Source organism: Saimiri boliviensis, chromosome 1, assembly GCF_048565385.1.
Source record: "Saimiri boliviensis isolate mSaiBol1 chromosome 1, mSaiBol1.pri, whole genome shotgun sequence".
NCBI lineage: Eukaryota > Metazoa > Chordata > Mammalia > Primates > Cebidae > Saimiri > Saimiri boliviensis.
In genome coordinates, this window is record NC_133449.1 from 36,848,690 (window position 1) to 36,874,857 (window position 26,168).

At 38.6% G+C, this 26,168-nt stretch overlaps 2 protein-coding genes across 7 annotated transcripts in view; one reads left to right on the forward strand and one right to left on the reverse strand.

The window, feature by feature from the left end:
- Positions 1 to 30: 30 nt before the first annotated feature.
- Positions 31 to 25,007, forward strand: NDUFAF7 (NADH:ubiquinone oxidoreductase complex assembly factor 7). Of its 3 annotated transcripts, XR_012516814.1 has the most exons (11): positions 31 to 147; positions 473 to 636; positions 3,785 to 3,865; positions 5,108 to 5,218; positions 8,669 to 8,882; positions 9,630 to 9,688; positions 11,160 to 11,270; positions 13,865 to 14,008; positions 15,422 to 15,595; positions 16,095 to 16,386; positions 24,921 to 25,007. XR_012516814.1 is itself a non-coding variant. In XM_003926810.4 (10 exons), the coding sequence occupies exons 1-10, from the start codon at positions 93 to 95 to the stop codon at positions 16,308 to 16,310; spliced, it is 1,329 nt and encodes a 442-aa protein (XP_003926859.1). In that variant the 5' UTR covers positions 31 to 92; the 3' UTR covers positions 16,311 to 18,671. The 3 variants fall into 3 exon arrangements, 1 of the variants encoding a protein (XP_003926859.1); XM_003926810.4 differs by lacking the exon at positions 24,921 to 25,007 and having other exon boundaries at positions 16,095 to 18,671; XR_012516816.1 differs by lacking the exons at positions 31 to 147; positions 473 to 636 and adding an exon at positions 646 to 1,123.
- The window catches only part of PRKD3 (protein kinase D3), a 73,462-nt gene continuing 68,003 nt past the window's right edge, over positions 20,710 to 26,168 (reverse strand). For all 4 annotated transcript variants that reach the window (XM_039474501.2, XM_039474499.2, XM_074395960.1 and 1 more), the window contains 3 exons: positions 24,912 to 25,179; positions 22,281 to 22,366; positions 20,710 to 21,423 (listed from right to left, as the gene is read on the reverse strand). In XM_039474501.2, coding sequence (XP_039330435.1) covers positions 21,250 to 21,423; positions 22,281 to 22,366; positions 24,912 to 25,179 — 528 coding nt within the window. In that variant the 3' untranslated portion in view covers positions 20,710 to 21,249. The remainder of the gene's footprint in view (positions 21,424 to 22,280; positions 22,367 to 24,911; positions 25,180 to 26,168) is intronic.

Sequence of the window (26,168 nt, forward strand, 5' to 3'; positions counted from 1 at the left end):
CCCGACACGTACTTCCTGCCGGGGCGTGTCTTCTCCCGGAAATAGCCTAAACTCCGGTTCCTGGCGGGGCGATCCCGCTTGTGAATCTCGGCATGAGTGTCTTGGTGCGCTCAGGTGTGGGGCCGCTGTGCGCCGTGGCGCGCGCAGGTAAGCGTCAGTCCACTGGCATCCCGGTTGCCGTGGAAATGCGTGAGGCGCCTTCCTCAGCTCCTCATTTGGGAGGGCTCGGGGGCCTACTTCCATCTTGAAGGTACCTTGGGCTGGAAAGGGCCCGGTCCAGAAGCGGTGGGGCTGCGTGGTCGTGGGCAAGTGGGGGCTTTCTCTGCGCCCTGTGGGCGTGCTAAGCATAGCCCGCGGTCTGCGATGGGGCGAGGTTAAGGGTTCACGAAGTTGCTTTGAAAACCCTAAGGCTGCTTGCGCTCGTGGATATTAAGATTTATCATGACACCTGTTTAATTTGTGCTTTTCGCAGCCATTCCCTCTATCTGGAGAGGGAAATACTTCAGCTCCGGGAATGAGCCTGCAGAAAACAACCCGGTGACGCCGATGCTGAGGCATCTTATATACAAAATAAAGTCCACTGGCCCCATCACTGTGGCCGAGTACATGAAGGAGGTGTTAACTAACCCAGCCAAGGTATGGGTCGGGTAGCCGGAAGACTAGGCCCTCTCTAGCCGATTTGCGAGGTGCGAGCCAGGAGGGAGAAGCCCGAAGGTCCTCAGCCCAGGCGGTAGGGGTGCCTGTCAGGGGAAGAGCCGTTTCTGAGGACCTGAGGACATATACTTTGTCAATTAGTTAAGGCTGGCTCAAGTCAGAGGCAGTGCCAATAAAGAGGAGAGGACACGGTCCAAGAGTGTTTAGGAGGCATAATGTAGCTTATTGGATTTATGATTCGGAAAGGATGACTTTTCTATCTTGGCTGATGGTAGGTGTTGTGGATTCATTGCTTTGGGAGAAGGGAATGCGGGAGGAGGAAGGATAGAGAGTTCAATCTGATGTATGAATTTGAAGTGTGTGGTTCTCTTAGGTGGAAATCTCCAACAGGCAACAGGAAATAGGAATTTACTGCCTGGAAAGTTGCCTGCGTTGAAATGGCCTCAGCTGGCATCGGAGACATGTGCTGGTGAGAATGCAGCCTGTGTCTTCACTGTTCTAGGATTAAGCACAATCACAGCTTTCTGAACCACGTTTCCTTGTCTGTTCTACAGACCCATTTGGTGAAAGCCTGTTGTCCTTTATTTTAGAATATTTCACCTTTTGCTGGGTTGAAATATGACCTCTGTGGAATTCTGGGGTTGATTTCGTCATTGCTGTTGGATATGGTGACGTGACTCAAGTGTCGGGGGGGTTTACCCAAGGCCAGTGTCTTTCTTTCAGTGCCGGTGGGGAGGGCTACAAGATAGGTGGCCTAGGCTAGTGTGGTGGTACGAGAAACAGAAGAGGGTGGTTTAGAAATGGACTAACAGGATTTGGCCATGGATTGAGTGATGGAACGGAGGAATCAAGACTGATTCGTAGTTTTAGCTTGAGCAATTGGGTGATGATGGTACCTTTGATTGAGATTAAGACAGACAGGACCAGGTTTGGAGGAGTATTGGGGAGAGGGCCTACAGTGGGAGCTTCATTTTATACCTGTTTTGTTAGTAATGACATTCAGGTGGAGATAGAAAGTAGACAATTGGCTGTAAGAGTCTGGTGTTCAGAAGAAAGATTGGGCAGGCATATATACATTTGCTTGTGATCAGTATGTAAGTGATATTTAAAGCCAAGGAACCAGGGAGAGTGTACGGAGAGAAAGGAAGGTTTCCCAACATTGAGACTTGGGGTAACTCTAAAATTTAAGAGGACCCTTTAATAGAAATCAGGGGTTTCATAAACCGGGATGGAAAAAATATTACACCTTTATTTTCACTAACTTTCAACTGAAATTTAGCATTTCTTCAATTATGAACATACACAGCAACCAGTAGCATCAGCAATACTTGTGACTTTGTCATTTGTGGAGATCGTTGGTATTTTCTTATCATAATACAGTGATCACAGGCATCTCAGAATATCATTGTGCTCATCCTTCAAAATTTTGTTAATTATTGGGTCTTTGGCTTGATTATGTGCTTTTTTGTTTGGTTGGTTTTTTTTTGAGACAGAGTCTCACTCTGTCACCCAGGCTGGAGTGCCGTGGTGTGATCTCAGCTCAGTGCAGCCTCCGCCTCCTGGATTCAAAGGATTCTTGTGCCTCAGGATTACGGGTATATGCTTCCACACCTGGCTAGGTTTTTTCTGTTTTCAGTAGAGATGGAGTTTTGCTTTGTTGGCCAGGCTGGTCTTGAACTCCTGGCCTTATGTGATCTGCTTGTCTTGGCTTCCCAAGGTGTGGGGATTACAGGCATGAGCCACTGTGCCCAGCCTGATTATGTTTTTTAATACACTAGTAAAGAATTACATGTATCGCATTTAAGAAAAAACATCTGATACATTTTTTCAGATATTTGTTTTGTAGTTCTATGCATTTAGAAGCACTGTGCGAAGGGCCTATAGGCTTCCCTGGACTACCGGGGTGGTTCACAATAAATAAGGGTAAATATCCCTATCATGTTTCCTTGTGAATGGAAGTAGAAAGCCTAGAAGGAGAGATGTATAGAATGAAAAAATTTTTTTTAAAGATAGGAGTGACTTGATTTTGAATGCTGAAGAGGGAAAGTTGAAGCTGGAAGAGAGAGGGGAATGATTAACAGGATCCACGGGAGTTGTATGAGGAATAGCAGTCCAGAGCACAGGTGGAGCGATTAGGTTTGGATAAGAGGAGAAGGGGAAGGCATTTCATTCTTTGAGTCCCCAGGAACAAATGGGATTAGGTGGAGGCCAGGTGGGTTTGGGAAGCTGAGGAAGTTGTATTTTATAATATTCTTTAACTCCTGAGTGAGGCTGAAGCCCGTGTCACCTGTGGTAAGGTGATAGAATAGGAGCTTTAAAAGCATAGGAAATTTTAAACACAATTCTTGAATGTTTCTTGAAGGTTAGGCATCATGCTAACACTTGGGATATGAAGATAAGTAAGGCATGATCTTCGGCAAACAGCTATACTTTGTGGTGAAGAACATAGACAAATAAGCTTAGCAAAGGTGGCACTGGATTTGGCCTTAGGTTGGAGGGCCGGAGGAGGTCAACAAGGTGGCATTTGAGCAGATTCAGAGGATGAGTATAAGACTTAGGGAGAGATGAAAAGGGAGAAGGATGAGGATTCGCAGTGGCATGGACATCTGGACAAGCAAGGCTAATTTAAAAAAACCCTTTTTCTGTAGCTATAATATTCATGTGGAAAAGTTCATAAATCACAAGTTTATAGCTCAATGAATTTTCACAAAGCAAAAGCTCTCGTGTAACCAGTACCCAAATCAAGAAACAGAACATCACCAGCAGGCAGAGCTCTTATGTGAGACAGAAAGTGTTAGAATTTGGAGAGGAGGTTGGAGGAGTCAGCGGGGTCTTACTGTGTTGCATGTGGGAGTGGGGAGGGGAGGAAGGGTGTGGAGTGCAGAGATGGACGTTACATGACTTCTGCCTGTACATTCAAGGTGTAATTGTTTTTCTACCAGTTTTGTAAAATGACTGTCACTTTGTAAAATTTGGGTAAAGACACCATGTTTCCCTTGCTTATTTAGAGGAGAGAACTTCCTTACTAAACAATTATTTCACTTTTACATTATTTAAGATTTTGGAGGGGTGTTTTAAAAAGCCTTATTTGAAAATTAACTTTTTTTCTCCGTTTTCTCTTTTTACTCAGGGTTATTATGTGCACCGTGACATGCTAGGTGAAAAAGGAGATTTCATTACTTCACCTGAAATAAGTCAGATCTTTGGGGAGGTAATATTCAATGTAAAGTATGAATGAAGCTACTACAAACATTTGAGAGCAGATAAAATTGTATTATTCTATAGACGTGTTCTACAGCTTTTTTGTGATCCATCAAAAGTTTTTATAGTAGTTTATGTACCGAGGGAATAGAGAGGCAATGGAGGGGAAGACAATGGTAGAATAATTGAAAAGTTTATACTTCACTGTAGGAAGGGAAATGGAGAGATAAGAGGGACAAAGAGAAAGAGAAGGAAAAGAGGGGGGATCATAAAGAGGATGGAAAAAGGAGAATCCGATGATACCAGAGAATGGAATAAGGAAGAGAGACGAAAGGTGAATAAAGAGGTAGAGAATGCCCTAGAAGGAAGAGAGAAAAGATAAGAAAGTGCACTGAAGAATTAGTGGAATTAAGATAAGCTCTAAAGCTCCCAATCATGATTTTGGCCATAGCTACAGTAAAAGCCTTCTTTTATTTATTTATTTATTGAGACAAGAGTTTCGCTTATATTGCCCAGGCTGGAGTGCAATGGCATGATCTTGGCTCACTGCAGCCTTCCGCCTCATGAGTTGAAGGGATTCTCCTGCCTCAGCCTCCTGAGTAGCTGGGATTACAGGCATGGTACATGTCTGGCTAATTTTGTATTTTTAGTAGAGATGGGGTTTCTCCATATTGGTCAGGCTAGTCTCGAACTCCTGACCTCAGGTGATCTGCCTGCTTCAGCCTCCCAGTGTTGGGATTACCGGACAGCCACCGTGACCGGCCAAGTCTTCCTTTAATAAATAGAATTCTAGTTGATTTCTACATAAGTACCTTCTCTGAATTTAGAAATAGGAAATAGTGTACAAGAGGAAGTAGAATGTGGGTATTGAAAAGCATTAGTTATATAAGAGCCATGCAATTGTGTAAATCATATGAATATGAAGAAATGGCATGATCACATTTCATCTGTTTATTTGCTTTCAAATATTAATACCTTTCTGCTAGTATCTCTTATCTATGTCATGGACCATTTATAGCAGAGGCTGCCTTATTTTTTCCTATTAATCTTCCTAAATGGTATATGTTATGATACAGTCCCAGGAAGTTCCTATGTCTTTTACATAGGAAATGTATGTATTAAATAACATACATATGGCTGTACACGTTTTGCTTTTTGGCATATAGTGAATATTTATGTGGAATTTTATATTGTGGTATACTTTTATACTTTATAATACTTTAATATGTGTGTTTTTTTTCCCTTGTCATAGCTACTAGGAATATGGTTCATTAGTGAATGGATGGCCACTGGAAAAAGCACAGCTTTTCAGCTGGTGGAACTGGGCCCAGGTAGGGGTACCCTCGTGGGAGATATTTTGAGGGTAGGTAATAAAAGAATGTCTTTGTCTCATATAAGTGAATTTTAGTACTTCTAAATGTGCAAACTATGCTGATTTCATTGGTTTTCAGTTCCTTGATTTCATATTTCTTAGCTAATATGTTATGTCAGAATAATGTAATCAGTCGTTACTTTCTATTGTCTGTAAGCTTAAAAAATGGAGTGGAGGGGAGAATATGAAAGCTAAAAATAGGAAACATTTAGAAGACATTATGGGAGAGTGTATTTGTTTTCTCAGGAAGGAAAGTTTTTAATTATATAAAAAGTTTAGGCTGAGCCTGGTGACTCACGCCTGTAATCCAGCACTTTGGGAGGCTGAGGTGGGCACCCTTTTTTGTTTCGTTTTGTTTGAGACAGAGTCTTGCTCTTTTAATCAGTTTGGAGTGCAGTAGTATGACTTTGGCTCACTGCAACCTGTCTCCCAGGTTCAAGCGATTCTTGTGCCTCAGCCTCCTGAGTGGCTGGGATAACAGACATGGGCCACCACACCCAGCTAATTTTTGTATTTTTAGTAGAGAAGGTGTTTTACCATGTTGGCCAGGCTGGTCTTGAACTCCTGGCCTTAAGTAGTCTGCCGGCCTCAGCCTCCCAGAGTGCTGGGATTACAGGCGTGAGCTATCACGCCCAGCCTTCTACAACCATTTTGAAAAGCTGTTGGCATGCTGGGCGCGGTGGCTCAAGCCTGTAATCACAGCACTTTGGGAGGCTGAGGCGGGTGGATCACGAGGTCAAGAGATCGGGGCCATCCTGGTCAACATGGTGAAACCCCGTCTCTACTAAAAAATACAAAAAATTAGCTGGGCATGGTGGCGTGTGCCTGTAATCCCAGCTACTCAGGAGGCTGAGGCAGGATAATTGCCTGAACCCAGGAGGCGGAGGTTGCGGTGAGCCGAGATTGCACCATTGCACTCCAGCCTGTTTAACAAGAGTGAAACCCCGTCTCAAAAAAAAAAAAAAAAAAAGAAAAGCTGTTGGCCATTATCTACTAACATCAAAGTTTCTTACATTGTATAACCCGGGAATTTTACTGCTAGTGATAAACCCTAGAGAAACTAGTGTTATGTGTACCAGGAGAGACTTACAAGAAGGATAGCAGCATTGTAATAAAATAGTGGAAAGCCGAAACAATACAAATGTCTATCAGATGGATAAATGAGTCAGTTAATTGTGGTATAGTCATACAGTGGAGTACCAAGTGCTGCAAGAATGCATGCAATCACAGCAGAATATAACAGTATTCAACATGAAACAAGATGTGTGAAAGTAGCAATTTGCAAAGGAGTTCATATGGTATGATTGTATTTATATGCAATCCAAAAAATAGTCTACATTAAACAATATATATTTAGTGATACAAATATATTTAGTAACATTTATAAAGAAAAGTCTGGGTATTATTAACTCAAGATTCAGAATTGTGGTGACTCCCAAGGGAAGAGGGAGTCCACAGGGGCTTTAGAGATAAGGCCATGTCTCATTTCTTTAACCAGATGGTGGATATTCTTTCCTGTATCATTCTTTCTATCAGTCTATGTAGTATTTTATAAAAATATTAAAAAGGAAGACAGTTGTTTGTAGTACCTGATAATTAATAGTATATATTAAACGTTTATAAAGTTTTAGTATTTTGGAACTCATTAGTCTTTTTGAATTTATTTTATATGTACCTGGCAATTCAATGTACAAAACATGGCTGGGTGTGGTGGTCTGTACCTGTAATCCCAGCACTTTAGGAGTCCGAGGCTCCAGACTCCCAAAGTTCAAGATCAGCCTGAGCAACATGGGGAAAGCCCATTTCTACCAAAAAAAAAAATTAGCCAGGCATAGTAGTATGCATCTGTGGTTCGAGCTGCTTCGGGGGGCTGAGGTGGGAGGATTGCTTGAGCCCAGGAGCTTGAGCAGCAGTGAGCTCCGATGCTCATATGCTATTATGCCTCTGAGTGACAAAGTGAGACCCTGTCTCAAAGCAAAACATACTCAATATAAATCTAAATTTCTTTTTTTTTTTTTTTTTGAGACGGAGTTTCGCTCTTGTTACCCAGGCTGGAGTGCAATGGCGCGATCTCGGCTCACTGCAACCTCTGCCTCCTGGGTTCAGGCAATTCTCCTGCCTCAGCCTCCTGAGTAGCTGGGATTACAGGCACGTGCCACCATGCCCAGCTAATTTTTTTGTATTTTTAGTAGAGACAGGGTTTCACCATGTTGACCAGGATGGTCTCGATCTCTCAACCTCGTGATCCACCCACCTCGGCCTCCCAAAGTGCTGGGATTACAGGCTTGAGCCACTGCGCCTGGCTAAATCTAAATTTCTTGATGCTTTATGGTTTTTTCTTTAAATTAGGAATTGAAGGATTTAAAAATATATAAACATATGACAAACAAGAATCTTGTTTGGCTGAAGAAAGAAAACAACACAAATTTAAATTTCTAGGGCTTTATGTTTTTCAGCAAGGTCATTTGAATATAAAATATTGAGTAAGGGCCTCAAATAATACTTTCTTGTTCAAATACTTTAAAAGTCAACTCCAGAGCCCTTAAAAGTATGAACAATGCTTTTCCAGACTGAGTCATAAGAACTCTTAAAAGCCAAAGAATTTAAAGGGATGTAAAGCAAATTGTCTAAGAAGTATTTACTAACATCAAAGTTTCTTATATTGTATGACCTGTTTTATTGTTGATCTTACCTTCTGAAAAAGTTCTCCTGGGAAGTTTTTCCATATGTATTTTGATCTCAAACTAAATTTGGAAAAGTCATCTTGTTCATATTATCAGTCTGTATGTGCATATTTATATATCAGAAGTATTAATTGGAGGCAGATCACCAGTAAAAATTACATTCAAATGAAAAATAACGTTGACGCATTTTATGCTTTTGCTATTTTTAGCCTTAAAAGATAGGTAAAATATTAGCATTTTCTTTTTTCCCTTGCATGTTTACAACAGTGAAAAAATATGTAGCTAAATAAAAATGGAATATGTGACAGACCCCCGAGTTAAGCTGTCAGGTTTCCAGTGCCATTCAGATTTGGTTCTTTGAGGTTAGAGTTCTTATCTCAAAGATGAGGTTATCTCCTAGACTTAGAGGCGTTTCAAATCAAGTCTATCTACATTTTATTTTCTTGATCTTTTTTTAGACTTCATCATCTGAATCATTATTTTTATCAGATGCCAAGTCTTTTATTTTCATTTGTTAATCATAATTTATCATTAGGAAACCAAATTGTGCATTGTTCATTTCTTTAGATTATGCTTAATAACTAATAGGTTATGATTCTTACAGACTGCTGGAGAGTGGCTTTGGTAAGGAACAAATCTCTCTGAAATATTACTTCTATTGTGACATGACTAAATCATTGATGTTAATGATTAGGAAACTTAAAACCTACTTAACACATTGTATTTTGCCCACTTTTTTTCTTCTTTTGGTATTTAGGTGTTCAGTCAACTTGGATCTGTGCTGAAAAACTGTGACATTTCAGTACATCTGGTAGAGGTGAGCCAAAAATTAAGTGAGGTTCAAGCATTGACACTGACTGAAGAGAAGATCCCATTAGAGCGAAATGCTGAATCCCCAGTGTATATGAAAGGTGTCGCTAAGTCTGGGATTCCAATTTCCTGGTATCGAGATCTGCACGATGTTCCAAAAGGTAATTCCTTTTACATGGATTAATGAAAGAATTTTGATCACAACCTTCACAGTAGTGACGGGACCATAACTTTTTACAGCAGTATAACAGATTATGAGGTACTGCTGCCAAGTTCCTTATCCATAGAGAGTAGCCTATTTTTTTTCTAGAAAAGAGCATCATAATAGAAAATAAAGTTACGTGACATTAACTAGCAGTTTATTTCATGTAGTTTTCTAGAATTCCAAACAAAAAATAAATCTTCACTGTACTTTTGTATAGCTATAGCTTTTCCCTATAGCTAGCGTAGGACTGATGACAGAGCAGTCCAAGGCAGCCAGGGCTGATGGAAGCAGTGTTAGTGGGTGGGTTCAGTTTAGTTATTGAATTTTTAAAAAATTCTTACTTGCCTAAAGACAGGCAAACTATGGGGTAAAATCCCTGCTGCGAAGCCTGATTTTATGAAATCAAATTCCCTTCCAGCTAGCAGATCTGAGTTCTAATTTCCCTCAGGCCTAGTGATGAATAAAAGATTTAACTGATATTTCAGGTATTTCCATTCTCTGGCCCCATTTATGTGTAAGATAAGAACAGTCATAATTGTTCTTTTGTATGTTCTGCAGTGTAAATTTTCCATGAAGAGGTAGATAATTCTGTGGTAGTGATGATTATGGAGGAAGGAGGCATTTTCTTTTTTATAGTTAATGTTCAAAAGAATTAATTCCTGTAAAATGTGGAAATATTAATTATTTTCCTCTTTTTAAATAGGACACAGCTTTTATCTTGCACATGAATTTTTTGATGTTCTTCCTGTGCATAAGTTTCAGGTATTGGGGGGGGAAAAGGTCATGTCTATAATTGAATACAATAGGTGTTGTGTTGCCAATATTTATGGTGTTTATTCGGTATACAAACATTACTTGTTGAGGTTATTTTTAACTGTTATTTGGAATTTTGATACACATAAATAATTGAAAAGCAAAAATGAAATATTAAAGAGAATTTTAAATTCTCCTAGGATAATTATTAAGAATTCTTAATTCTTCTAAGATGAAGTAAGGGAATTAAAGATGGTAAGATGGTAACTGGCTGTAGTGCAATGAAGGGTTTACTTGAGCAAACTTTTTTTTTTTTTTTTTTGAGGCAGTCTCGCTCTGTCACCAGGCTGGAGTGCAGTGGTGCGATCTTGGCTTACTGCAACCTCCGTGTCCTGGGTTCAAGCAGTTTTTCCTGCCTCAGCCTCAGACTACAGGCATGTGCCACCATGCCCAGCTAATTTTTGTGTTTTTAGTAGAGACAGGGTTTTACCACGTTGACCAGGATGGTCTCGATCTCTTGACCTTGTGATCTGCCCGCCTTGGCCTCCCAAAGTGCTGGGATTAGAGGCTTGAGCCACTGTGCCTGGCCTTTTTTAAATTTTATTTTTATTTTTAATTAAAAAAATTTTTTTTTAAAGAGATAGGGTATTGCTATGTTGCCCAGGCTGGTCTTGAACTCCAGTGCTCAAGTGTTCAACCTACCTCAGCGTCCCAAGGAGCTGGGTCTACAGGTGTGTGCCACTGCACCCAGCCAACTTTAGCAAATTTTAAAAAATTCTAGATTCAGATTTTTTGGGCTGGGCATGGTGGTTTATGCCTATAATCTGAGCACTTTGGGAGGCCGAGGTGGGTGAATCACTTGAGGTCAGGAATTCAAGGCCAGCCTGGCCAACATGACAAAACCTTGTGTCTACTAAAAATACAAAAATTATCTGGGCTTGGTGGCACGTGCCTGTACTCCCAGCTAGTTGGGAGGCTTAGGCAGGAGAATCGCTTGAACCCGGGAGGTGGAGGTTGCAGTGACCTGAGATTGCAACACTGCACTTCAGCCTGGGTGACAGAGTGAGACCCTGTCTCAAAAAAAATTTTTTTCTTCATTCTTTCTGTGAGTAGCTTTAAGATTTGGTGATAATGTATGTGTCCTGGTAATTTGTAAGGTGAAGAGCAGCTCTCGTGATCCTTTAGTAATTTGTTAGTAAAGCTTCTGGCTATTCCTCCTGAGTCTGTTTCCTTGTTTTGGGTACTTCGCATGCTGCTGATTTGCTTATCTTCTATGGCTTCATTTCTGTTACTGTTTATTTTGTATCTGTCAGTCTACTGTGTTAGAAGGCAATGAAGTAATGAATTTAATTTTAAATAGTGAGGGCACTGCAAATGTTGGTTACTTATGGTAAGAGGAGAAAAAGCTATTATTTTTGGTAGAAGCAATGTGGAGAACAAACTTGCAAAAATTTGTTTTAATGTGTTATTTTGTGTTTAGAAAACACCACAGGGATGGCGAGAAGTATTCATTGACATTGATCCACAGGTTTCTGATAAACTGAGGTTTGTTTTGGCACCTTCTGCCACCCCAGCAGAAGTCTTCATACAAGTAAGAATATGCTTTTTTCTTCTGAGTTTCTTTTACTGTTAACAGAATCTTCAAAGTCTTATTTTCTGAGTTACTATTCTAGGGTTCTTTTAAGGAGGAGTTGCCAGTAGTATACGAGGTGCTTTTTACTGACACCGAAAGTGCAGAGGAGCTAAAGTCAGGAGCATGGGTTAAAATTATTTCTTAGGCCGGGCGCGGTGGCTCAAGCCTGTAATCCCAGCACTTTGGGAGGCCGAGGCGGGTGGATCACGAGGTCAAAAGATCGAGACCATCCTGGTCAACATGGTGAAACCCCGTCTCTACTAAAAATACAAAAAAAAAAAAACTAGCTGGGCGTGGTGGCGCATGCCTGTAATCCCAGCTACTTAGGAGGCTGAGGCAGGAGAATTGCCTGAGCCCAGGAGGCGGAGGTTGCGGTGAGCCGAGATCGCGCCATTGCACTCCAGCCTGGGTAACAAGAGCGAAACTCCGTCTCAAAAAAAAAAAAAAAAAAATTATTTCTTAAGTGTGTGACCTTCATGTCATGTAGGAAGAGAGAAAGTTAGTAAGCGCTTACTCAGCCAAGTCCCTTACTTTCACTATTGACCTCAGCTTCCTGTCAAATGGTAATGGTATTGCCACAGGATGAGTGTATGTCTGTGAAAGCAATGTAGTACAGACCATAGTGAAGCAACAACAGCTAATGTTTGTTGAGTACTTTGTGTTACTCTGTTTTCTCATTTAATTCTCAAAGCAACTGTGTATTAGGTAGGTTCTATTGTTATCCTTCTTTGGGCTAGAGTGTGGCTTTTTTCCCATGCTTCCACACAGATCTAAATTTGATTCTGCCAGAATGGTAGAATTAATACTGCTTTCTGTTGATCTCAAGAAATCATCACAAGAGCATATCTTGGCTTGTTTAAAGGTTGAAAAAAATCCCTGTACTTCTCAGGAATGTCCAGGCTTCAGATTGCTTCTTTTTTTCAGTCCTTTTTTTCCAGCTCAGAGATGATTTCTACTTTGGACCTTAACTAAGAATTTCCTACTCAGAAATTACCAGTTTTAAAAGCAGAAAAGCTTCAATGTATGAATTAAGTGTTCTTTGTTAAGTATAAATTTAAATATCAGCCTTAACACTTGTGAACACCTATTTTTTCATACTATGGCAACCTAAATTTACCTGAACGACAGTCATAAAATCACCAAGAACTAAATTCCTGGCCCTGGAAGTTCATTTAGTTCTTGACTTGGTTAGTATTCACTTAGGAGGGAGGGAGTGAATTTTCCCTTTCATTTGAATGAGATGAATGGTAATACAACTTGTTATCTTGAAGAGTTGTCTAAGATAGTAAGAATGTCAGCATGATCAGCATGTCAGCTGATGCCTGTTGAGCAGGCGTCCCCAAACTATGGCCTGCGGGCCGCATGCGGCCCCCTGAGGCCGTTTATCCGGCCCCCCACCGCACTTCAGGAAGGGGCACCTCTTTCATTGGTGGTCAGTGAGAGGAGCACAGTATGTGGCAGCCCTCCAATGGTCTGAGGGACAGTGAACTGCCTCCCCCCACCCCCCCCGCCCCCGTGTAAAAAGTTTGGGGACACCTGCTGTTGAGGCTGACTTCATGGTTTTTATGGTTAAGCCACAGTAGTTTGCACTATGGGCTAAATGGTTTATTATGTTATTTAATTCTCACAACAAACCTACAATATCTCTAAGGAATAAAACAACTCAGAAAGTTTGGGTTACTTGTCTACCAGTAAGCATAGGAAGAGCTGAGATTCAACTCCATCTGATTCTATGCCTGTTACCATAGGCAGACATCAGGGGAGTTCATTACTGCATTTCTATGATAAGGTGTTAGGAAGGATCCCAAGTTAATGTATGTTTTCATAATGAAGGGAAAGAAGTACCACATTTTCAATCAGATCAGGAAGTAGGGAAATTTCATATATACTAGTCAGGTTGACAAGTGTTAATACTTAGTGTCATTTTGCTTTTTAAGCTAGTATACTCTTATTGTGGCCCCTTAGTTAATAAGTGAACATCTTGGGTAATCAGTGGTTTCATTGGCACTAGTTTATAAGCCGATGTTTCTTGATGTAGGGTATATCACTGGGATACTTTCTGGCACAACAGAGGGCATGATAATATACTTGTTTAATAGGGTCTGCTTTGGGTTACTGGATTTGTATCTTTTGTTCTTTCAGAACAATTTTTTCATTGACTATTATGTGCCTGGCACTGTTCTAGGCAGACAAAAATCCATTTCCCATGCTTTCAACCTAGAGTCATATATTTATATGATTTGTGATATAAAAGTAATTTTACATTAAATAAAATGATAATGCTGTAGGCCATTTTTGGGGATTGGGAGGGCATTTGCCTTTTTGTAAAAGAGATTAAAATGTGTTTGTAAATCAAGTGGATAGCATCAAAGAACTAAGGAGTTTTATATAATAAAAAGGAAGTCAGGTGAAAAGTTGGATGTAGAGAACATAAGAAAGAATTTATTTTTATTAAAACTAAGAAATGCTCAGTGAGGAAAAACCTGAAAAACCCTAAGGAAGTAATTCTTTTGAATGATGCATTTTGACTCTTGCAATGATTCCTTTACCAGCATGATGACACAAGGGATCACATTGAAGTGTGTCCTGATGCTGGTGTTATCATTGAGGAACTTTCTCGGCGCATTGCACTAACTGGAGGTGCTGCACTGGTTGCTGATTATGGTCATGATGGAACAAAGACAGATACCTTCAGAGTATGTATAATTCAGTAACATGATTTATCAGAATTTCAGTGTTAGATCTGAAGCTCATTGAAGAGCTTTGATTTCTACAGTGCGTGGTATTGTTGTATTACATTATTTTATTAGTTAACATTAATTCATATTATTATAATTCTCCTTAACCCTAGTTCTTACTCCTAACCCTGAGTCTACTGTCCAGCCCTCCTTTGAACAGGATCTGAATTCTTTACATTCTTCGTTAGTTGCAGAACCTAAGTTTACATAAATCCAAATAAGCAGGAGAATCATATAAAGATTTTCTTCATGTTCTTAAACATTTCTATCTGTACCTCCACTTCACTCAAGAATAATTTTGGTACTTTGCAGATTTAAACTACCTATTGTAATCATTCTTTTTCTATCATACTTTAAACATTTTTTCTCTTTCCAGATGTATTCATTTACACTGTTCCTACACATCCTTTCTATTCACATCTTTGAATATGACCAATTCTATTCAACATACTTAAATTGAAAAACATTTAACTAAATGCTCTTAGTCATTTTCTAGGTCTGTGATTCTTAATTTCTGACTTTATTGTATCTAAAAATAACCTGGAGCGTTTGTTGAAAATAGTCATTCTCTAGCCTCACCTCCAGGATTCTGACTGACCGGGGTCTGGTTAGAGTCAGTAATATATTCTCAGATGATCTTTTTAAAAGTAATTTCAACTTTTATTTTAGATTTAGAGGGTACATGTGCAGGTTTGTTACTTGATACATGGATATATTGCATTGACACTGAGGTTTAGGGTACAAGTGAGCCTGTCACCCAGGTGGCAAGCATAGTACTCAGTAGGTAGATTTTCAGCCCTTGTTCCCCTCCTCCTGAGTCCCCCTAGTAGTCACCAGTGTTTGTTCCCATTGGTATGTCCATGTGCACTCAGTGTTTAGCTCTTACTGAGATGTACATGTGGTATTTGGTTTTCTATTCCTGCATAATTCACTTAGGATAATGGCCTTCAGCTGTGTCTATGTTGCTGAAAAGGACATGATTTCTTTTTTTTTTATGGCTGTGTAGTAGTTTGTGGTGTATCTCAGGCGATTTTGATGCACATGGTTGATGGATATACTTTGTAAAACCCTGCGTAGGTGTTCCTTGCCTAGAGAATTAGAGAGCTCCATTCCATCACCTCAAGCATTAACATAAATATTAAATAACTATTAAGGGTAGTAGTAGGCACTCTGACATTGTACTTTTTATTGGGTTTTCCATGTAGTATCTCGTTTGAAGAAAGGATGCTTTGCATAAAGTGTCTGTAAACCACAGATTTAGGCCGTATTTTCCTTTGTAACAGCTGCTATGTAAAAATGTGTTCATATGATAGCATTTCTTTAATCTTGATAACCGTAAAAGGGCAAAAATCCAATTTCTTTATGTTCAAGGGGTTTTGTGGCCACAAGCTTCATGATGTCTTAATTGCCCCAGGAACAGCAGATCTAACAGCTGATGTGGACTTCAGTTTTTTGCGAAGAATGGCACAGGGAAAAGTAGCCTCTCTGGGCCCAATAACACAACACATGTTTTTAAAAAATATGGGTATTGATGTCCGGCTGAAGGTAAGGTTTATTTTATTTCACTGTTATTAAATACTTTAATTTCATAGTATTTCAAAAATTACTTTAAATAGTAAGTTCACCTGGCCTTAATGGTCTTGTAGTTAGCTAATCCTTGGTATTCCAGTCTTTCCAGGTAGTGTAGGATTTAGTAACTAGTCAGGTAAGTTTCTTGCATCTCAATGTGAGGTAGCATTAAGACTTCCAAATAGAGTTTTTGTTAAGAAAACTGCATTTATGGATATGAATTTTCTAACTGTTCTTCTGAAGATACCTAAACCTTACTGTAGATCAAACTCCCTGGGGATATTTTTAAAAAATGAAAATCCTTAGGTTTGTTTCACCTACATTTTTAATGAGTACTCTGTGATTCTTAGGCAGGTGATCAGAAGTCACATTTTGAGCCCTGTTTTGTTGGAATAGTTGAGTCATTAGTATTGCTGCATGTAACTAGGAATTCTTTCTTTTGCTTACTGTTGCTAAGAATTTTTTTTCTTTTCAGGTTCTTCTAGATAAATCAAATGAGTCATCAGTGAAGCAGCAATTACTTCAAGGATATGATATGTTAATGAATCCAAAGAAGATGGGAGAAAGATTTAATTTTTTTGCCTTGCTACCTCATCAGAGACTTCAGGGTGGAAGGGATCAGATGAATGCACGTCAGTCAAAACCCTTTGCATCCCCTGTAGCTGGGTTTAGCGAACTTGCTTGGCAGTGATATTTCAGCGTGGACATTTTACCCTTCAGTCTGCCCAAGAAATCAAAATAAAGGAAACATATTTCATACATTGCAGGTAACAAACTTGTTACAAAGTATTTTATCTTTTCACAGTCAGTAAGAACAGGCCAAGTTATGTATAATACATATATAATACAACTAAAATTTTAGAACTTTTAGGGTTTTGATAGGCTTTTGGTACAAATGTGTGCTCAAGCTACTAAGTTATTGTGAAACGGAGTTTCCTTTAGCTTATAAAGGTAGTTGCCATATGTCTATCTTATTTTAAAAAGTAAACATGGGCACTGATTGGTTTAATAAAAATTGGAAACAGCCTAAATGATTAGTAACAGGAAATTGATAAACTCTGTCGACCTACCTACATACTTTTTTTTTTTTGAGATGGAGGCTCGCTTTGTCACTAGGCTGTAGTGCAGTGGTACAATCTCGGCTTACTGCCAACCTTTGCCTCCTGGGTTGAAGTAATTCTCCCACCTCAGCCTCCCAAGTAGCTGTTACTACAGGCGGGCATCACCATGCCCAGCAAATTTTTGTATTTTTAGTAGAGATGAGTTTTCACCATGTTGTCCAGGATGGTCTCAATCTCTTGACCTTGTGATTGACCCACCTCAGGCTCACAAAGAGCTGGGATTACAGCTGTGAGCCACCGTGCCTGGCCCTATATATTATTTTTTAAAATGAGCTAGAGCATTATGTTTTGACATTGAAAGGTCTCTGAGATTTAGTAAGTGAAAAAAGTAGGATGTAAGAGTTTTTATAGTTATGATTCCATTTTTGTTGAAAGAGAAAAGCTATCTTTAAATAAACACAAGTAATGTCATAGAAACTAATACACTAGTGTCCAGTCGTTTTCTGTGGTAGGTACTTGCATACAAAGTAAGGAATGAATGCACAATTTTCCCAATTTGGAAGTGACTTTGAGGGGCAGGGAGTGAGTTGGTATTTGAATTTTTTACATTGTGCATCTGTGAATTTTATAAATAAAAACTAATTTCTTTTTTAAATTATAAAGGTCACAGTAAGAAACAGTAAATCTTGACAGGCCAAGTTATATATAATACATAATACAACTAAAATTGTAGAACTTCTAGGGTTTTGACTGGCTTTCGGTACATGTAGTTCAAATATGAGTTGGAGACCAGCCTGGCCAACATGGTGAAACCCTGTCTCCACTAAAAATATGAAAATTAGCCAGGCATGGTGGTGGACACCTATAATCCCAGCTACTCAGGAGGCTGAAGCAGGAGAATCACCTGAACCTGGGAGGTGGAAATAGCAGTAAGCGGAGATCACGCCACTGCACTCCAGCCTGGGCAACAGAAGGAGACACATACAGACACACACACACACGGACTGCCTAGGAGGAATAATTTTCAGATAAATGTCAAGTTTTAGTTCTGTATTTTCATTTTTGGTTTTTAAAAGCTCTGTGTCAACACTGGAAGCATGGACTTAAGAATTGTTAAGTTAACAACACAAATTTACAAGGGAGGTTAAAGGAAAAGAATACTTACCGTATGTCTTAAATTTACGGCTTAACTGTATCAGAAGTTCATTGGTAGAGTGATGAACTATTGCTTTTTATTGCAGCTTCTGCCTAACAGGAGTAGCATTCTATCTCACTAAATGGCTCATGGGCCACATGTGGCCCAGGACGGCTTTGAATATGGCCCAACACAAATTTGTAAGCTTTCTTAAAACATTATGGATTTTTTTTTAAGCTCGTTAGCTATCATTACTGTTGGTGTATTTTATGTGTGGCGCAAGGTAATTCTTCCAGTGTGGCTCAGGGAAGACTGGACATCCCTGCACTAAAGTAAAGGAAAGTGGAGGCCTTACTTTGCAGATGCTGCCCAGCCTTGGGCCACTCCTAGTTGTTCTTATTCTATATTCCTGTATTTGTTTTCTTTTTTCAAAGACTTGGTTGGGAGAATTTTTGAAAGATGAAAATGTCCATAGTTGGCTCCTCTCAGATATGTTAAAGTGTTTATAATTAAGGGGCTAGAGTTATAGGCAACACCTTGTACATTAACACCTAGGAAGTTTATTTTGATGCTAGGTTTTTACCTTTTTAAAGCCTTTTGTTAGTATAACAGTCGGATACTTTGATGATAGTTCCTGAAAAAGTAATAGTTATAATTACTTCAAGCTTTACAAGAAATGAGACCTCCAGATAATCACCTCAAATTTAGTATAACATTATAAAATGAACTTTTGTTTTTATTTTTGGCAGGTAAAAAAAAAATCAGTGTTTTAAAATATAGCATTAGTTCCATTTACAAATACTGTTTCCAAAATAGGTCATTTACCAAGGTCTGGTGAAATAATACAACCAGATAAAAAGTTTCTTTGGATACTTCTACTAGAAACAGGCTCAGGTTTTCACATGGAAAAGTATGGTGATATAGAAATACATTTTATTATCAAGCTTCCAGTATATTTACAAAAAGTTGGATGTAACAAAAAAAATATAAAAATGTACTGAACAGCCATTATAGACTACTTTGTACATTATCAAATATTTCTAGCAAACAATTACTTCTTATACAAACATGACAAAAAGTTATGCAGGTTATACAGTATCTGGAGTAATTAATTATTCAACTCCAGATTCTTCGACAGTGCTGTTACAAAATGTTTTAGAAAACTTCTTAGGCATTTAACAACAAATACAGAGTGCAATTAATTTCATGGCTTGTAAGGTTTGTATGTAAGTATAGCAAACGAACATCATTCCAGTTAATTTTCACCTTATGCAGTAAAACCACAGTAGATTGCCTAGCGACTCAGAATATTCCATTTTGGGTGTGTTGATATAAACAGACTTTGGTGAAACTGGGAAATCATCCTCTATCATAGGGAAAGTAACATTGCTAAATTTTTTTAGAAAATTAATTTGGTTTAATCTCTGAAGCTTCTATAGAAGGACAAATTACCAAGAGGGGAATATTCCCTGGAGGCATTTATGGGTAGACAGTACAGCATAATGGTTGGGAGGGTTAAGGGAGATTAGAGCCATACTGCTGGCCTCCAATACATGTACTAACTGTATGCAATTTGGCAGGTTAATCTCCCCTTGCCTCAGTTTTCTTAAGATGGAGTTCATAATGACTTAACACTATGGCTCTTGTGAGGGTAAACTAAAGTATAAAAGAACTTAGAACACAGGAGCACTGCATAATGCTTGATATTATTCTTTCAAGGGTATTTTTAGTCCTAGATAGGAGACGTAGCTTCAAAGATCTCTAAAGGCCTTCTCAGTCTGTTCATATACAAGAACATTATTTTCTTTTGCTACCTCAAATTTGGTGGGCAATGATAGTTAACACTTTCCTAGTTTTTAGTTTATTTGACTACATACATATCTGATCTTCACTGCAACACTGTAACAAAGGCAGAGGCAACAATTACAATCTTCATTTTATAGAATGAGAACTGAAGACAGACAGCGATCTGTTCAGGCCAACATAACTAACAAGTAATGGATCCAAGGCTTGAGCAGAAGTGTTGCTCTTTTACTCTTGTTAGAGTGGAGAAAGGAAAAAACTCACTGTTTCTTACAAGTAGATGGTCCCACATCTTAAACTGGGGAAGATATTTAAAAATGTTTTTTAAATAGCTCGCTGCTAGAGCTGAAATGTAAAAAGAAGTACTTCTTTCATTCTTTAATTTGTTGCACTGATAATACAGCTCTAGCCTTATGAACTGTTTCATGCTCCACTCCTACCCATTCCCCAAACTACTTAAAATAATTGATTTTAAAACACTCCAGGTATCTGCAAAGCACTCCATAGGCTAAGGGAAGGGGGAAAAAAAAGGGTACTGTTTGCTATACAGTAACTGTAGCATTAACTGACCCTGCACTGGCCCTGCTAAAAAGCAGAAATTACTGAATCCTGGGGGTGGAGATACATTGTGTAAAGTTGAGATCTGCTGATGGTGAACTGTGGAATCCAGTCCTGGCATCAGGATGGTGTCAGTCAGAACATGCATATTTAGCAGTGGAGTGGAGCTATGAAAAGACATACAACTCAGCACTTGGACCAGCAGTCCTCTTCCTTTGTAAGGTCCTTTTTCCCTAATTATCTTGGAAGATGTTGCAACATACAGAAGGTAACAATCCTTATGTTGTACAGAACATATTCAGAGTAGCAGAGCAACTCCCAAAAGGTTAGGAATCACTGTTTTAAAGTCTTGATTGACGTAAAAAAGAAAGGTGAAACAGCACAGTGCTCTTTTACTAGGCATCTAAGAAAAACCCTTCAATGCCTCTATGGTTGGTTTAAACAATGTTAAAAGTCCTTATAGTAAAAGCACAATGGTAGCCTCACAGTTATCTCTTAAATACAAGCCTCTTTATTCATCAATCTTGTAAGTCTTGTGTAATTTAGCCAAGCTATATAGTAACTGGATGCTAGCTTGACTTGTTTTTCCTTAAAAAAACAAAACAAAATAAAACGTGTGTGTGTGTGTGTGTGTGTGTGTGTGTGTGTGTGTGTATTTATAGGATATCCTATATCCTATATATAGGACACACACACACACACACACACACACACACACACACAGAGACACAGGAGATATATATATATATATATATATATAAACTAAAAAGGGAAGACAATTTAAGTGGCCCTATTGCACTAAAGTGAAGGATTAGAAAAAAATACAAAACCAGTTATTGCTTAGGCTACAAAAGTTTATAAAAAGCTTCACCTTGATTCCATTATGAGTTCTTATTATTCAGTTTCCCTCCTGTACCTACTCAGTATGGACTACAGTATTGGTGTCACTGATTACTTATCATATTTCCTCATATCTTTGCATCCTTGCAGATGACAGCCTACAAAGAACAAGTTATACTGCAAAATATCAGTCCATTAAGTGAAATCCTTCCTTATTTAGGTTAACTCAGTGATTAAGGATCTTCTTCCATATCATCTGGATTAGGAGCCATAATGAAGTGCTTTGGGTATACAAGGTTATGTGTGTATGCATGTATTTCCCAGCGAGCATCATCACTTTCATGTGTAATGTAACGTTCTCCAATGCGAGTTTCAAATTCTCTAAGGTCAAGCCAAGTCTGATAGTCCTAGGAGAAAATGAAGTAATGATGAAACATAAAAGAAACAAAATACTGTCTACCTGGTTTCTTGTTTTGTTTAGTGCCCAAGTCAAATAATTGATAGGCCCTACTCATAAGTATATGCTATATGCTAAGTTCTACTTGTGATATTTTAAATTAGCAATTTAAAGAACATTTTCAAACTCACAGTCTCCAATGAATGAAAGTAACTAATTTCTGAAATTTAAAAAGATTTGCTTCAGGCTTCTTAGGTGGCCAATAATAATCACTAAGACATTTTGTTCTATAATACATTAGGCCTAAACTTTACTCCTCAAAGTAGGGGGAGAGTACTTGGATGCTTATTATTAGGTTAATTCAGTAATTGATAGACTAGATTTCATTTGGTTTAAAGCTAATTCTACCTCTTACTCCCTTTAAAATAGTTCTAAAGATTCCATCCTTACTCTGAAGTTTGGAGGATATTTTTTGATAAATCTATAAAGTAACTTTGGGAGAATTAAGCCAAACATTTTAAATGGCATTTTAAAAATCTCTTCAATGCAAAAATAAACCCTTCATTGGACATTTAAAATAAAATATATTTGATAAATTAATATGTCATGTTAATCCTACAAAAAGGTGAAATGAACACATAGATGTATGAAAGGTTAAGTCATTGCTTTCAGTTCATGGGAGTTTAACTGCCCCTGTCATTACCTATTTGAATGCTGTCCAGTTTACAGAGATTCCGCCATAATACAAATTAATTACTGAAGAGCACTTACATTATTCTGCTAATCTTAAGAGTGGTTTCATTAGGTAGGACAAATCAGAGTGAACTACTCAAATGAGGATTGCCAAAGACAGAATAAGTTTTTTACCTGTAGCCAGGGATGACTAAGAGATTTGTCAACACTATAACGTTTTCTCATCTTCACTTGAAGCAGATTGTTTATCAAATCAATTGCTAAGGGAAAAGACAAAAGAAGAGACATGAATTTGGGTGTACAGAGTGTCCCAAACCTGTGATTCTGCCTAGAAGGCAGTTCAACCCATAGAAATACAGGGTTGAGGGATTTTTGCTTCTCAAGGATGTGGACTTTTAGCTAACATGTTAAGTGAATCATAAATGTTTACCGATTTAAATGTATCTGTCCAGTTTTCATCGCCTTTATAAGGCAGTATAGAGTACAGGTTAAAAGTATGCACTCCAGAACCTGACTGCCTGGGCTGAAATGTGGTTCTGCCACCTACTAGCTGTGTGATACTGAGTCAGTTACTAAATTATGCCATGCTTCAGTTTCCTCATGAAGTTGCTGACATATGTAAAGGGCTTAGAACAGTGCTAAGCTCCTAAGTGCAAAGTATTAGCTATTATTTATTTAAAGATGAATGAAACAGACTCTGTGATCCCACCCCCCACCCCAATGCTGCTCTCTAGTACCTGACTTGGTCTGGAAAAGCACTGCTTTGCCCCTATAGACATGGCTAGACTGAGATGGACTGAGGTGGTAACTTAACTATCAAATCATACTTTTAACAAATAGGTTTTCAGGGTGTTTTAGTGTACATGGTGAGTTCTTGGCATATATATTTTATTCAGTTATTTGGAGAATGGATCAACTGCCAAACCAAGGCAACCAATAACTACATACTAACTATAGCCCTATATGATACAGCTGAAATACTGATAACAAAAGGCTAGATCCAGACATGAACCAAATGGAAAGACTTGTACCATCCTAGTTCTATTTCTTGTCTGTGTACTACCAAACTAGCAAAGATTTTCCATAAGTATTTTATGATATTCATTTCTCTGTGTTCCAAATACTTCAGACCTTTATCCATTGTTCCTTAAAATGTGGTCCAGCATGTGCACCAGAATCATTTGGAGTTATTTAAAATGCACATTCCTGAGTCATCAACCCAACTAATGAATCTCAATCTCTGGGATTTCTCTTCTAATAAACTCATAGTGATTCTGATAGAAGAGGTCTACAGAAGTTACTGCCCCAGGGGCTCTGAGATAACACTGATTAACATCAAAAAACTCTCTTATGAGCTTCTTCAATTAGCTTTCTTCATTACCAAGCAAACTTGCTACTGTCTTCACGTGTTCCTTAAAATTTTCCCAGTTTAATGGAATATTAGTTAATCCTATGGTTAGGCCTAGTACTTTTGGAAAAACAAAAACCCTGTTACATGGGTTGGCTAAATCCAGGTGTGGGTGTTCCCCAGCATTCGTTCTATTAACTTCTATTGGACAGTAAAATAATGTTTTAAGTAGTGTACTTGTCCTTCCTATCAGTATCAGTAAACTAAAAAGGGCCAACCAAGTTATTCTTGATGGGTACAGAACTAGGAGTTGCAAATTCAAAAGCCTTCAGTAGGCAGGAAAAAGAGACGTATGCAGTTTCCCAGCAGAGGTCTATAGGAGAGAGGAAAACTGCAGTGCGTCTTTTGAAGATAAAGTTATTTTAGGTATAAGGAACCGGAGTTAGGTATTCATTCAAGGAGCTCACAATCTTGTTCTGAAGAGTAGAAAAGTCGATTATGAAAAGATTGAGTACTTAAGAAAAAAATGGGGCTGGGTGCAGTGGCTCATGCCTGTAATCTCAGCACTTCGGGAGGCCAAGTTGGGAAGATCAGTTGAGTGCAAGAGTTTGACACCAGCCTGGGCAACACAGTGGGACCCCATCTCTCCAAAAAATTAAAAAATTAGCTAGGCATGGTGGCCCATGGTACATGCCTATCATCCCGTCTACTCAGAAACTGAGGTAGGAGGATCACTTGAGCCCAAGAGTTGAGGCTGCAGTGAGCTGTGTTTGTGTACACTTCAGCCTGGGTGATAGAGTGAGACCCTGTCTCAATAAAAATAAAAATAAAAAAGCCCAAATGCTTTTTAGCCTAAGTAAATTTCACACAATTTAGAAGAGTAGTAGTTAGGGAAGACTTTATAGATGTGCCACAAATTAAGGGGTCCTCAAATTTTAACAGGAATTGTAGATGGGAAAAGGCCTAAGCAAATTGCAGGAAACAGTTCAGAAGAGTAAACAACTAGGTTTGTGTAGGGAGTAGTGGGAGATGAGGCTAGAAGGTAAGCATGGACCATATCACAGACATTATACCTGTAAGGTGGTTAGAGAGAAGCCAAAGTGTTTGGGAGCACCATAAATGAAAGTAATGTTTCCTTAAGATGCATTTGGCAGTAGTGGCTGGGAAGGACCAAAAAAGAGTTTAACAGGTAAGAGTTAAAAAGGTATTTTAGTGGTTTGAGAATGAGGCCATTGGGACCTATGTAGTGCTATGCCTGGGAACTGTACATAAGACAGAGATAAAAGTGTAAAAGGAAGAGTGCTCAAAAAAACGGTGACTATTTGAATTTGGAAGATGAATGGGACATTTATTAAAAAGACAAGTTGCAAGTGACAGACTGATTTGGGATCAGAAAGATTTTTAGACTTAAAACACATACATGGCCAAAACGTAACAATTTTTTTTTTTTTTTTTACCTTCACCAGAAATTTCTTTCCATGGATTTGGTGGGTACATAAATGCAGCATTTTGGATCTGGTCATTTATATCTTCATCCTCATTAAAAGGAAATGTGCCACTGAGGCTCACATAGATGATAACTCCCACTGACCACATATCTAGAGAACGGTTGTAACCTTTGCTCCGGAGAACTTCAGGGGCTAAGTATGCTGGAGTTCCTACCACAGATCTCCTGAATGACTTTTCACCAATGATGCGTGCAAATCCAAAATCACACAGCTTCACCTGGAAATTGAAGGATGATGTTAATTTTGTGTTACAGTTTTATATAATAACCTAACTGGTCCCTAAATATGAGACTGTATGTATCATTTAAACATACTTGCCGGCTCTACTGATTATGAATATTAAAGAATCACAGACAAGGAAATGGTAAAATATCCTTTTCCCAAAAGGCAGACACATAAAGCCCTGAGATCCTGACTGAGACAGTATGAAGAACTTTCCTAATGCATATTTCAAAAAACTTTTTTGAGTTCTAGCTTCTAGAATACTAAATACCAGACTGGTGTTATAAGTGTTCTGATTTCTTATGAAATGGAAGGTGCTGATCTCTATCATTTGTTTTGTAAGATCAATCTTCCATCATCTGAGAGCAGGGATTGTTTCATTTCTGAACCCTTGGTGGCCTCACAGTGCCTAGACACATAAAGCTACTCAATGTTTGCTGAATAAAAAATAAATTACAGTATTTAAAAACATCCCTTGTTTTGCTTAATCTTAGAGAATCTCTTTTCCTAAGGATGTTATAAATTGGCAAGTAAATAAAACTGAGGTGTATTCAAGGTAACTTTTAATGTGGACATCAGTGGAATAATGCTGGAAACTGCCCCAGTGAGTAACAGCAACACTTTTCTATGACTATGGAACAAATTATTTCTAGTTAGATGTTTAGATATGAAAAAAGTTACAGGCAAAAAGGTAGCCATAGCCACTACCATGTCCTCTCAGAAGAGAGTTCTAGAAGTTGATGAGCCTGGCAGAACTCAGAACACTTATCTTGCTGCCCAGATTTTTCTAGAGGCTCAGTTTTGGGGGATTAATGACTGCATCCATGCTGAACAAGCAAATGCTGGGTACTTTCTGGAGGAAATGCTCTGACTTACAAAATGTCTTCAGAAAAAGCATTAATATGATTTACCCTCTAGAAAACAGTGATACAAACAATGCCCAGAAAACACAGAAGTGAAGTTATATTCAAATGCTGCTATTTC

What these genes read in the sequence shown, in the direction of transcription:
- NDUFAF7 (XM_003926810.4), top strand. Translation starts at nt 93, where the DNA reads ATGAGTGTCTTGGTGCGCTCAGGTGTGGGGCCGCTGTGCGCCGTGGCG. An exon ending in TCTGCACGATGTTCCAAAAG is followed by an intron (nt 8,883 to 9,629) that starts GTAATTCCTTTT and finishes CTTTTTAAATAG; the next exon opens with GACACAGCTTTTATCTTGCA. An exon ending in CAAAGACAGATACCTTCAGA is followed by an intron (nt 14,009 to 15,421) that starts GTATGTATAATT and finishes TTTATGTTCAAG; the next exon opens with GGGTTTTGTGGCCACAAGCT.